The 12,583-nt window shown below is 34.5% G+C and overlaps 1 protein-coding gene across 1 annotated transcript; it reads right to left on the bottom strand.

Moving 5' to 3' along the window:
- Positions 1–2,186: 2,186 nt before the first annotated feature.
- Positions 2,187–11,563, bottom strand: LOC104889499 (cyclin-T1-3). The gene is made up of 7 exons (XM_010674736.4): positions 11,377–11,563; positions 10,051–10,358; positions 9,700–9,781; positions 5,984–6,118; positions 5,715–5,890; positions 5,455–5,606; positions 2,187–3,087 (listed from the first exon to the last, which is right to left on the bottom strand). Exons 2-7 carry the CDS (start codon positions 10,260–10,262, stop codon positions 2,540–2,542), a joined length of 1,305 nt encoding a protein of 434 aa, XP_010673038.2. The 5' UTR covers positions 10,263–10,358; positions 11,377–11,563; the 3' UTR covers positions 2,187–2,539.
- Positions 11,564–12,583: the final 1,020 nt, after the last annotated feature.

Consider the following 12,583-nt stretch of genomic DNA (forward strand, 5'->3'; position numbering starts at 1 on the left):
CAAAAAAAAAATATACCAAAATTCATATTTTTTTCTTCTGTATAAAATGATATCCATATTGATATATTTCAGAACAAAAAAAAAAACTTCTCCTCCTCACCTTTCTCTCTCTAAAAATATTTATACATCATTTTTGTCTATAATTTTTACCTTCTCCTCATCACCTAAAAAGAGGAAAAAAAAACTCATATTTTCTAATAAATATTTTACCTTCTTTTACTAAAAAAAAACATCTTTAATCCTCCTCCCTCTAAATAAAAATACCAAAGTTCATAATTTTTGTTGTTGTTGTTGTTGTTGTTGTTGTTGTTGTTGTTGTTGTTTTTATTATTATTTTATATTATTATTACTATTATCAGTAATATTTGATTTTTCATTATTATTACTATTATTAGTAATGTTTTATTTTTCGTTATTATTACTATTATTAGTAATATTTTATTTTTCGTTATTATTAGTATTATTAGTAATTAATCATCGACTAATGAAAGTAATTATCCGATAATAATAATTTTTCTGGATTTGATACGCGATAATTATAATTACATTATCGTAAGTAATTATTATTTTACCCGCCATGCGATAATAATAATTAATTTTTTGTAATTAATTATTATTTTACTAATAACCCAATAATGATAATTAATTTTGGTAATTAATTATTATAATTTTAAGTAATCATAAGATGATTCATTTTTATTTTTAATATGTAAATTATATTATTTATTGAAGTCGGAAAGAGAAATAGGAGAGAGAAAGTTGAGGTGGGGTAGTGAAAAGTAGGAGAGATAAAGTGGAGTTTGATGGTTTTTTTGTTCATGAGTGGGGTGGAGGTGATACATTTGATCATGAAATGATCAAAACATGAGTAAGTAGAAAAATTTGGTGATCAAACCCATCACCATTGGAATGCTCTTAGTGATTTTGCATCATTGTTTTTCTATAACATAGCGCTCTCTCTCCTACATGGACAATATGCAAGGAACTGTTTTTTAATTTAAGAGCAAAATGAAAATTGTTATGTAGAATAACACTATTGTCGGAAAAAATTTCGCCATCTCTATATGTTATAGTAAATTCTTATTGTTAATTCATTATTTTATTTTTTTGAGGGGGATATTATCATTTATTTTAACGTGAAGTATATATAAGGTGAATTCATCTCAAAAGAATAAGTCTTTGGATTGATTAGCTATTATAAGGGATGGATATATTTAGGCCTAATCAAGTATAAACATAAATGAAATCATGACTAATCATGTTGAAGAAGTTTGATTTGAATAAGTTTAAGTGAAAATATGTGCGACTCTTAAGGCACATTGAATTTTTTGTTGAACGAAGTCACTCTGATTGCATTGAACTGAGCCAAATTTGACATGATATAACCTAGTATGATTTGATCTGATTATAACAAGTTCAAACTCGTTGAATAGCTAGTTTGAGCTTGGTCCCATAACAAATTTTCGTGTTTGAACCAGCCTCAAACTTTGCTCCATAAACAATATTCAAAGAGTATCACAAGTTGTTATTCCTTGGCTTTGTAATAGTATGTGACTTGGCCAAAACGCTATAACATATACCTTTTCTTTGCAAGTACATAAAAAAGTTTTAGCCCCCGGGAGCCAGCACTAAGAATGTCAAATACTTTAGTATATAAGTATATGACCAACTAATTGACTCGAGTGGTAAACAATTTAATACCGTTTAAGCCTTTAAGATAGGTTTTGGAGTCAAATCTCACCGTATGTATAACTCTTAAAGAGACTCACCCACCATAAGCTAGGTGTGCAACCCAAATAGATCCGGATGTAGTAGCAACTAAGCTCTACTGAACAGGATATGCTATGCATAAAAAAAACTTTAGAATATGGAAAAAACAACAAATATTTCCCTCGCTCTTGTAGCGTTCTGTATTCATTTTGTTACTATAGCTTGTCATCTGTCACCACTTTAAATCTTTAACAAGGGAAATAGCACACGATTTCGTGGATTAAAAAAATTACACAATATGCATCATGAAACTTCATGGAAAAACAACTATTTGGGATAAACAACACAATTGTAGAATACAAAAAATGATTTATGTTGATGCCACTGCCATTTGTAAGTTATTACCAGCTTACATTTAAAAAAAAAAAATTAAAATGCTCTAACTCAGGAGCTGGTGAGTTTTTCCTTATGTATCATTAATTCATTATTTCATTATATACAGAAAATCAAAATTTTGTGCCAGCATTGCAAGCAGGGCTTAATATTTACATCCAGATTTACTAGCATACAGCTTTTCTCCATCAAGGTTATACATAATCATGCAATACTTGTAAAGAACAAGGCAACTTTAGCCGGTTTGCTGTTTCAAAAGAAGGGTACTAATCTAATCTCTAACTAGACCACCGAAACGAAACCTAAATGATTAAAACGAATACCTCGATGAGGGGTCGAGATGAAATCCATTGGCAAGGAAGTCTTACAGCCTCATCCGAGGATTGATTAAATAATCACGAACGAAAATCCGCCTAGAAATATATCAACTTTCACGTCAGTCTTGAATCACCTTCTGTCTCTTGGCAGCAGTCAGATACTCGAGTTCTACTCCTTTCTCAAGTTCGCTCTCTATGAAGAGATCACTCTCCAGTTTGCTTTCTGCTGCTGCCATGCCCTTAATACTCTTAGCGCATTTTACACGCTTTGCTCGCTGAAATGCCCCTTTGAGACGATCCACATCGATTTTGCTGAGCTCATCATCTACCCGAGCAGCTTTGGAGCTTGTATCAACACTTTCACAGTCAATGACACTACTAATTCCACTACAGCAATCACTTGACAGATACTCTGATGCTGCCTTCTTTATAAGTTGGTTGCTTTCAGTTTCAGCTGTCCCCTTCAGCTCACACTTGTAAGGTTGAGGTTTCTGGTCCCGGCTAGCTACTGGAGCAGCCTCCTCCTCAGGATCTAAGCCAACTGTAACGCCACTCTGTGCACTCTGACTTTTGGCATTTTCAGTATGCTTTATTACACTGATAGGCACTTGTTGGACTTTCTGTTTTTCATCATGCTTGAAATACCGCAGCATTTGTTGCGTAACTTCTGAGATAATGCCAAGGAACAAGACAAAGCAAAGTTCAGTCAAGACGCATGAATCATACCAAGAAGCTTCACTAATTTTGCACTTTACAAGGGGCCAAGCATTTCTCCTGACAGCCACCCCCCTCAAAAGCATATGTTTCCCTATTTTTACAAATAATCCCTAGGTGCCAGAGGAGTTTGCATTGACGCCATTTAGCATGGTACTAACTAATTTCAAAGCATTTGTGTCACCAAAAAAAAAGTCATGCATTATTTTTATTAACCATACAGCATCTGGCATCAACCCAACATTGTACTTTTAGAATGTAGAGTGAGAAGCTTAATACTTCCACACCGACCTGTAGACCACTCAGTACTTGCTGCTGATTAGAGATTGTCATTAGAAACTACATCTAAAAGACAGCATGCACTCTTAAGGGATACTTTTGGTTGGGTTGGAAGAATAGACTCGCAATAGACAGTTCATCCAATTCCTTGTGTTGTATGTTACTGTAGAAAACTACTGGGCCAAAAACTACTCCACATGATCTTGCTGAAACCCAGAAAGGACGGAACCAGTTCCATCAACTCCAAACCCCAGATTAGCTCACAAGTTCCCAGCCACAGCACCATCACCATTCTGAGATACCCACACCCAGGGCACCACTCTCCAATTAAACCACCTCCAACAGCCAACATTTCCCCTCCCTCCCTGCTCTGCCATGCCCTTCTTACTCGAAAGACAACTTTTTTCTCTCTCAACTATATATGCCCACCTAATCTTACCTACTCTGCATTACATCTCGCAAGCGTGTATAAATTGAGCCATTCAAAGTAGGACATATCACCAAACAATATATATAGGGCAATCAAAAGCCAAATTAAGGTCACCCAAGATATCAGGGTGAAGGCAAAATGATGGCAGTGAAAGACTCCAAAGATTGTTTGAGGATTGTTAGCTCGAGTAGGGGCAGAAGGTAGGAAAAAAGAAAATAAAAAGAGGCTGATAATAATTAAAAGGTGGGAATCAACAAAAGCAGATTTGGGGGGGGGGGGGGGAAGCCTCAGGTCCCATAAGCAAGATAGAGATTCAGGCAGCCTTTTCCAGTAAAGAATAGTTGTGGTGTATCTGATATCTAATAGAAGAGAGATAAGGTAAATAGGAATGAACTGACTAGACAAATGTTTTTTGTTGATAACCTCAGACCAATTAATCGAATATTGATTAATACGTAATCGATCGAACCACTGTAACATAATTCGCTATATATAATTCGCTTTTCTAGTTCGCAGTTAACCCAAAATGGGGAAAAAATAGGCGAACACTGACCATAATGCGCTTTTTTCGAATCACAGTTCGCGGGGAGATTAAGGAATAATGTTACATTGGATCGAACACTACTTGAAAACGACTCTTCTGCTGAGAAATGAATTACAAATGACAAGCACTTAAGAACCAAAACATAGCTTAATGGCACGCTTGGTAAATGGTAGTAATGGTAATGAATTTTGTTATAGTTTGGTGAAAGATTTTTTGTCCATAACTACATTAATTACACTTTTTCTGCGAGAAACTACCATATTTACAAAATTTTGTACAAAACTACCTTTGTTACGTTATTGTTTGTTGACCACTACCGAAAAACTTTTCAAATGTTCGCCTGTAGTTTTCCGGTGAGTAAAACCCATGTGCAGGTCATGTCACTTGTTATTTTCCTTATTTTATTCCCCCATTATATATTATTCCTCACTTTGTACAAAACCCATGTGCATCCTTAGTTAGGTGAGAGAGAGTGTTAGTTTAGAAAAAGGAGGGAAAAATAGAAGGGGGAAATAAAATAAGGAAAATAACAAGTCACGCGACCTACACATGAGTTTTACTGACCTGAAAACTATAGTTAAACTTCGGAAAAAGTTTTAGGTAGTGGTCAACCAGCAATAACGTAACAAAGGTAGTTTTGTATAAAATTTTGTAAATAAGGTAATTTCTCACAAAAAATAGTGTAAGGTAGTTATGGACAAAAAATCCTTTGGTAAATAAAAAAAATCATATCTATGTCCATGGTAATAAAAATCCATTTCTCTTGCTTGCTTACTTTCTTCATAAAACATGTTTATGAATAAGATATCATTACCATGGTCCATGGTAATGGGCAAGTCATTTTCCTTGCAATTGCATGTATGCTTATATTGCCTTTCACCAATTAGTACTACCTACCAAACGAGCCATAAAAGTTCACAAAATCTCTTAATGTTCTCTAAAAACATGGAGTCCAAGTTTTCCAAGATTCAGGTAATATTACCTTTCCTTAAGTTTGACTAGCCAGTCACAGTTTCCATAGCAGACAAAAAGCATCTGAAAGACTTGAAAATCCAAAAATTACAAACCTTCTAGTTGCTTGGGAGATACATCAAACTGCAGCCACCAAGCTTTCCCATCGATCACTGGTAGTTTGAAATTCAGAAGCTTGGCCGCAACTGACAAGGAAGCAGCAGCAGTGTAGTGGGGTTTATACTGCAAGCATAATGTTGTTCTAAGCCTACAAACCATATTGCATATGAGATAATTTAGTTGAGCAATTACGAAGTATAAATACCATCTTCAGCCCAATTGCAGAAACTTGAATTATACAACAAGAAGTCATTACCATTCATTCACAAGATTCCAAGCTGCCTTTGCAACATCATTGTTTGAGATCTTCAGTCTTTTTAAGGCATCAACAAGAGGCCTAAATGGGTGTTGAATAGCCATATCAAAGTCAATTGTTACTAGTAAAAGGTTTTCCGCAACTAGAATCAGCTCCTTCTGCTTATGATAAACTTCCTACAAAATGACAGCATAACAAGAACTTCAAAGTCTGCAACACCGTGAAGAACATCTAAAGGACATAGTAGGGATGCAAAAGGACCAACATACCCGTCGTTTGATTCTATCAGAAGCAGAAGGATCCCATTTGTAGATTATTTCATATGCCACCATGGTAACATCCCTTAGTGGACGTAAGTTGTCTTCCACTTTGGAAGCAAGAAACATGCATGCTGTTGCAACTGTCTGCATTTAATGCGCCATCATATTGTGAGAACAGATCATCTACGAGAAAGTACAATGAAGCAAGAATCTTTTCAAACCCTACGATCTGCTGCTGCACTTAACAGTGCCTAAAATACCCTTGATTGTGTATGCTTAGTTGTGTTAACTTGAGATAGCTCACTGGATACCCATTTCAAATAAGACTTTCACAACATAATGATGATTATTAGAGAACTCCATTAACTTGAAAAACTTGAGGAGGAACCTAATTCAGATACATAAAAACTGACGTTAAAGGAAAAACTAATTTAAGAGGGATAAAAAATCTTAATAAAATGTTCAGCATTGAAATCTCAGCTCTTTATGACTGAAACCTCGTTTAATAGGAAAAATTAAGAGAACGAAATCATAAACAACCAGTATATAGGCTGGCAACAAATATATTAACGCACTTCTATTCGAAGACTTCAAATCTGGCATGGCTGCAGAGTCCAAAATCCAGACTACTTGGCATGTTTGCTGTGAGTCTAAAGTCATTCTAGATAAACCCATATTATAGGTTCCCGAAAATCTTCCAATCTATCAAGTAACAGGAGATTTTCGTTATCTTTACTATATTAAACTCCTCTTTAACTTATCAAATACTTCCTCCGTTTAGAAATAGTTGCACCATTTCATGTTTTCACGCTTACCGAAACATGGTTTTGAACATTAATATCTTTAACTATCAATAAACAAAAATTATACAAAGTTGATATTAAAAATATATATCCACTAAGACAAATCTAACAAGATCCCGTATGACTATGTTTTTCCTATAATATACTTCACTATGCAAATGGTGCAACTATTACTAAACGGAGGAAGTATATATAATCTCATGTGTTACCTGCAGTAATGATGAGCATCTCCTTTTAGGAAAAACTGAGCCTCAGATCTTCAGAAATACAAAAAATTAAGTATCTATTCAAATATGCCTGGTCCCTTGAAAGTGGAAAAATTCTTCTGACGTGAAGAATTATTCTCCGAGTAATACTTGTCATAGATGATAATGTGCTAGACTGCTAGTTATTCATGGTAGGCTACGACAATGAAGTCAGTGGGTTTTTTAATGAAGAAAACTGCAAATGTAAGCTTCTGCTTTACCATATAAAGTATAACATAATTATCGATGCAAAGAAAATGACAAATTTTTAATAGAACAGGGTTGATGAACGGAAGGTGTCTAAAACAGAGATCCAGGCCTTTCCCAATACATACTTGAATAATATGATAAATTACTTGTATCATGAACACACGTAAGCCTACTTCCTTAGCATGCATTTGCGTGGACGTCGTTTAAAACATTCAAGTGATTTTCCTTTTAGACTGAATTAGATAGATATTAAATAATAATGAACGAAAATCAGATTGCCTTCACTGTCCAAATTGTGCCTAGAAAAGAGGACTGACTACCAAGTGATAAAGAGACGTGAGAGAAGAGAAATAGGAATTGAAGAAAGTAATAAACCCATGTCGAAATTTGATAGACCCAAATACAACTGAATGCCCGACTATTTAAATTTTGAACAGAAATAGGTAAACTGGAGATGTGGATACGTCACAAATTGAGCAACTAAGAAACTGATAGGTTAGGCTAACCTATTTTGAGTCAGCCAGTTCTCTATGATAATAAAAATATAATCATGACTGCTTCTTCCATTCTTGCCCATTATAACCAATCCCTCATCACCTGATCTATATTCTATACATCTCTATGGTCTTGTGTTTTCTGTGCACATTATTGTCATTTGAGATCTAATATCTTTTAGCCTTGAGTTTTCCTTTTAGCATGATTATATAATCAAATCAAGTTAAAAAGATCAAGATGAAAGCATAACTGCATACCAACAAGGAACAATCTAATGGTAAAAAGGTATTTTCCACCCATCAGGGTGTCAAGTTAGTGCAAACCCAAAATTTGTGGGGTCAGAATAGAACACTTGACCTCTGAGGCTGTGACACAAAGATACCCGAACAAGAAGCTACCCAACCTAAACCTGTAGGTCGGCATAGTGTAAAGGAGAATAATGAAAGAGACAGCAGAATGACTTATCATCTATTCCAAAACTGAAACTGAAGCATTTGGATGTCAATTTATTAATAGAACGATGTGGAGCTTTAATATTTTCTAATGAAAGAACAAAAAAAATTGTGAATAAATATAGAAAAAAGCAACTACTACAATATCTCCCTACAGCCCTATTACATGCTTTCTATCTTGCGGATATGTTTCTCGATGGGAAAAAGAGACCTAGAACTCTAGAAAAGGATATAAATTTAGACTTCAACAAATAAGGGTCCTAGGCTGACTCTCCAGGTAAAAATTGCAAATTTGGATCATCAAGGTAATAAAAGAAATATGGATTTACAACTTGAGGAGGCTTCAGATAGATCCATCTCCAAAAAAAGCAATTGAGTAAAATTATGTGTTAGGAGAATGAGAAAAAGTAAGGTCAAATATACACCTCAAAAGACAAAACGATCAGATGTCTAATGAGATTATAAAATCAAGGGCAGAATGCAAAATAAACAAATTAATGGGACACGGGGTATTGATCCCCATACCTCTCCCATGCTAAGCGAGCGCTCTACCACATGAGCTACATCCTCTAATTTAAAAGATGAGGGGGGAGGGGGCAATGAAAACAAAGCTAGAAAATCTAATTGAAAAATATTATGAATGAAATATAATTCAGATCCTAACCGTAAGACTGTGCGGAACTCATACTAGAAACTCATTCCAGGAAAATTATAGAAATAGATTTAAGTAACTATTCTGCATTCATAAACTATGTTACTCAGACTCGGATAAAGTGTCTACCCGGATATGGATCCAGGTTGTCGGTGTCAAATTCTTACATTTCATAGAAAAATGCCAAGTTTTTGGTTTGAAATGAAGTATCCAAGTACTGTGTCGTGTCGGACATGACAGCCGACACGACACGAGTCCACACACGACACTTAAGGTGAACGAAGGTGTCGAAGTAATAGAGATCATAAATATTTTGGTTTCTGCAAAACATAAGGTTCAAAATGAAAGAAGTTCAGAGCTACAGTCAGGATCAACTATCCATATATCACAAGCAAGGACATTACGTACCTTATTGAAAGGGATGGTACTATTCTTCGAGATAATTTACAAAAAAGTGTTAATGGGTTCAAGAAGTCTCAATATAATACAACGGAGACAAAAAAATATCCAGCAAGGAGGAAACAGAAGCAAGGCAGCAAAGGCGCTGCAATCAACTTTCATGGAAACTTCTAAAAGGTACATTGTTATCGTGGTCTCGATTTTGATAAATTTGAGGCAAATCCTACAGAAACAAAGCTAAGAGTAAGCAAGAGCGGAGAACAGAAGATTAAAGAGAGAGAAAGAGGGGTGATAAATGAAGGCTGAGGCAAGATAACATTCCTTGGTAAGTTCTCCCTGTAACTACAAAGCTATGCTAATAAATCAATAAAATGAACTAAAACAAATGGGAACTCATATAAAATAAATGTACAGTGTCAGTTGATGTATTAATTTAAACAGCCAGGTGGAGCCGGGGTTGCGACTTTACCTGCCAATCATTCTTCGCATGAGATTGGCGCATATAAAATCGATGACAGAACATCATGGCAGTTGCTGTTGTGACCGGACTCCTGAAATATATATACATCACAGTTAGTTGACGAGTGGCATCCACAAGCATGAATGCACACATCATATAGTGGTCACAAGACCTACTAAACGTTATCTTCCTAGCTGAAACCTAGCTAAAAATTACTGAAGGCAGTTCCATTCTTCCCCTGCCCTTTAAATAGGATTCTAAAATGATACTTGAAAGATGGATTTGATAATCCAAACCTTCCCTAGACATTGGGCAAGTAATCTTCATATGTGTAATAATGAAAGCAAGAGAATCACTTACACTCGGAGCTTCATGCCGAAATCTTTAAGAAATGAACAATATGATTTGCGCAGCGATGATTCCCTGGTGCGATCAATCCCGTCCTTCCTAGAAGGTGAATGATTGTCTATTTCATCTTTTGAAAAGTACCAACCACGTGTGCCCAGATGAAGGTCAGCAGAAAAATCTTTACATGATGCATTATTCCCATGCTGAGTAGAATTTGCTGACATTCTTACTATAAGAGGCTCCTCCCACCACAAACGTATGGGAAAGGTGCCTCTAGAGTAACTGCTCAATTGATTGCGAGGGCTCCACCAACAAGATTGCTGCACAATTTTTTATTTTAAAAAAGTCCAAAAAAAAATAATCAGCATCTACAACAACAATATGTTACGACATCTAATAGCAAGGGAGGGGAGCACGAAACGATTACAGATTACTTAAACATTACACCTCCAAACTCTTTACATGGCATTTAAACAAGAATAATTCAGAGAAGAAAATCTCAAAGTAGACTTCTTTCTATATAAGAAGTATCAGCTTATTTTAAGCTAAATATGAGAGACTCAAACTCAAAAAGAATCATTCATACTTCAATAACGAAAGACGCTTCAGAGAAGCAAATCACCCCGTCCCCCGAACACAGCGATGATGAAAAAAATCCCAAAAACCTAGTTGCAAGTCACTCTCATGATTTTACAATCAATGTAGCACTGTATTCAGGAACCATTTCATGTGGAAATCCATGCAAATACAAAATTTATGGAAAAAAAATCAACAGAAAAGCAAAACCCTAGAATCAATACTTTTCCCTTGTTTGGTTGTTTACAGTTAAAAACAATCAAAACTTAAGCTATATAACCTAAATTGCCTCCTATCCTAGATTCAGTTTCCCAAATTATCCAGCAATATTACTACAGATTCACCAAATTCAGCTCGTAATTCTCAAAGTCTCACATATTTCTCCAATTCGACAATTCCATATAAAAATCAAACCCTAATTCGTCCTACAACAAGAAACCTTCAGAAAAAATTTGATCTTTGAAACCCTAATTCACCCGCATATTTAAAAAAACTAAATCTTTCACTCACCATGCGAATTTCAAACAACCATTAACATGATGTATTTAGAACACATACCAAATCACGTCTATAAAAACATATTCATCAAAATTAACGCGAAACACCAATTACCGAATATTCATAAAGAGAGCAACAGAATTAGGCAAAAAAATCACAACAAACCCTAGAAATTGAAATTACCATTAAAAAAGGAAATCTTACTATTCTAATAATTTCACGAAACATAATAAAATATATAAAGGTAAAAATAAAAATAAAAACCTGGATATGATGGATGATGAAGGTTTGTTTGAATGATAATGGTGTTGATTAAATTCGAAAAGAATTGCAGAGAGAGGTAAGAGAGAAGTGTACGATATAAGAAGTATTTGAGTTGACGAAGACTTGATAGTTCACACGTTTTTTCAGATCGGCCGTTTTCAGCCGTACGTATGGTCGGTAATTTAGTAGAGTAGTAACTTCACTGAAGTACTCCTACTACTTGTTAGATATTTTTCCTATTTCTTCTTTGTTTTGGATAAGACCCAGTTTCTTTTTGGGTGCCAATTTAGATGAAGATTTTCAATGGAGATTTGCTTATTAGCTCTAAATGGTATCTTCGAAACCGATAACATCTTTATAAAATGGGTGAAAATATATTACGAGTGAAATGGATGACGGGTTTGATTTTAACCTGGTCGAGTGGTGGTACTATATCTCATGTGTCACCGTCTATTACCACTACATGTTTGTTTTCAATTTTTGGAAAAAGCTAGCTAATAAGTTTTTTTAAATTATCATTACTTATTGTCAAATTTTCCGTTGAGTAGCACTACCAAATAACGTAAATGGTTAATGAATTATGTTCATAGGACCTACATCCATCTTCCTCATGCAATTTTGTAGGTTATGCTCGTGAATATTCTATTTTTCCTATGCATAGCATCAAATTGAAGACTAAAAATATTTGAATTGTGCATTTCGCAATATAAGTAATTGCATATTTCTTCAATGTACAAAAATTTGGTGTTAGGTTTTTATTTCTCGAAAATTTTGCAAATTAGGGTTTTCAAATATTGAAAAATTGGGCGTAATTATGCATAAGAGTTATGAATTAGGAAGAATTGTTCATCGATTTAGACTCAAAATTTGAAATTAGAGATCAGTTTTGCAAATCAGGGTTTTAAAAATTGGAATAAGGGGTTAAGTTTTATTTGATATCCACTTACAGAATTTTTTGACGGTTTTCGTCATTTGATAATGCCACTCAAAGAAAAATTGATGATATGTACTTGTTTCTAAAAAAACTTATCACGTAGTTGTTTTCAACTACCAACTAGTGAAAACTAATAGGTGGTATTTTACAATCTTTTCTATTTTTAATTACTAAAATTTCCTTAGTGAGATATATACAAGTGAAAATTAATTGTAACTTGCTTTATTTTTGTAAAACTATTTGTAATTTTTCTCTTGTTGTTTTTACAAATTA

Source organism: Beta vulgaris, chromosome 1 (assembly GCF_026745355.1).
Source record: "Beta vulgaris subsp. vulgaris cultivar EL10 chromosome 1, EL10.2, whole genome shotgun sequence".
Classification (NCBI taxonomy): Eukaryota; Viridiplantae; Streptophyta; class Magnoliopsida; order Caryophyllales; family Amaranthaceae; genus Beta; species Beta vulgaris.

Excerpts from the sequence above, each read along its gene's own strand:
- LOC104889499 (XM_010674736.4), bottom strand. The coding sequence starts at position 10,262 with ATGTCAGCAAATTCTACTCAGCATGGGAATAATGCATCATGTAAAGAT. Across the intron at positions 5,891-5,983 it reads CTGATAGAATCAAACGACGG|GAAGTTTATCATAAGCAGAA; the intron begins GTATGTTGGTCC and ends GTCATTTTGTAG. Across the intron at positions 3,088-5,454 it reads ATCTCCCAAGCAACTAGAAG|AAGTTACGCAACAAATGCTG; the intron begins GTTTGTAATTTT and ends GCATTATCTCAG.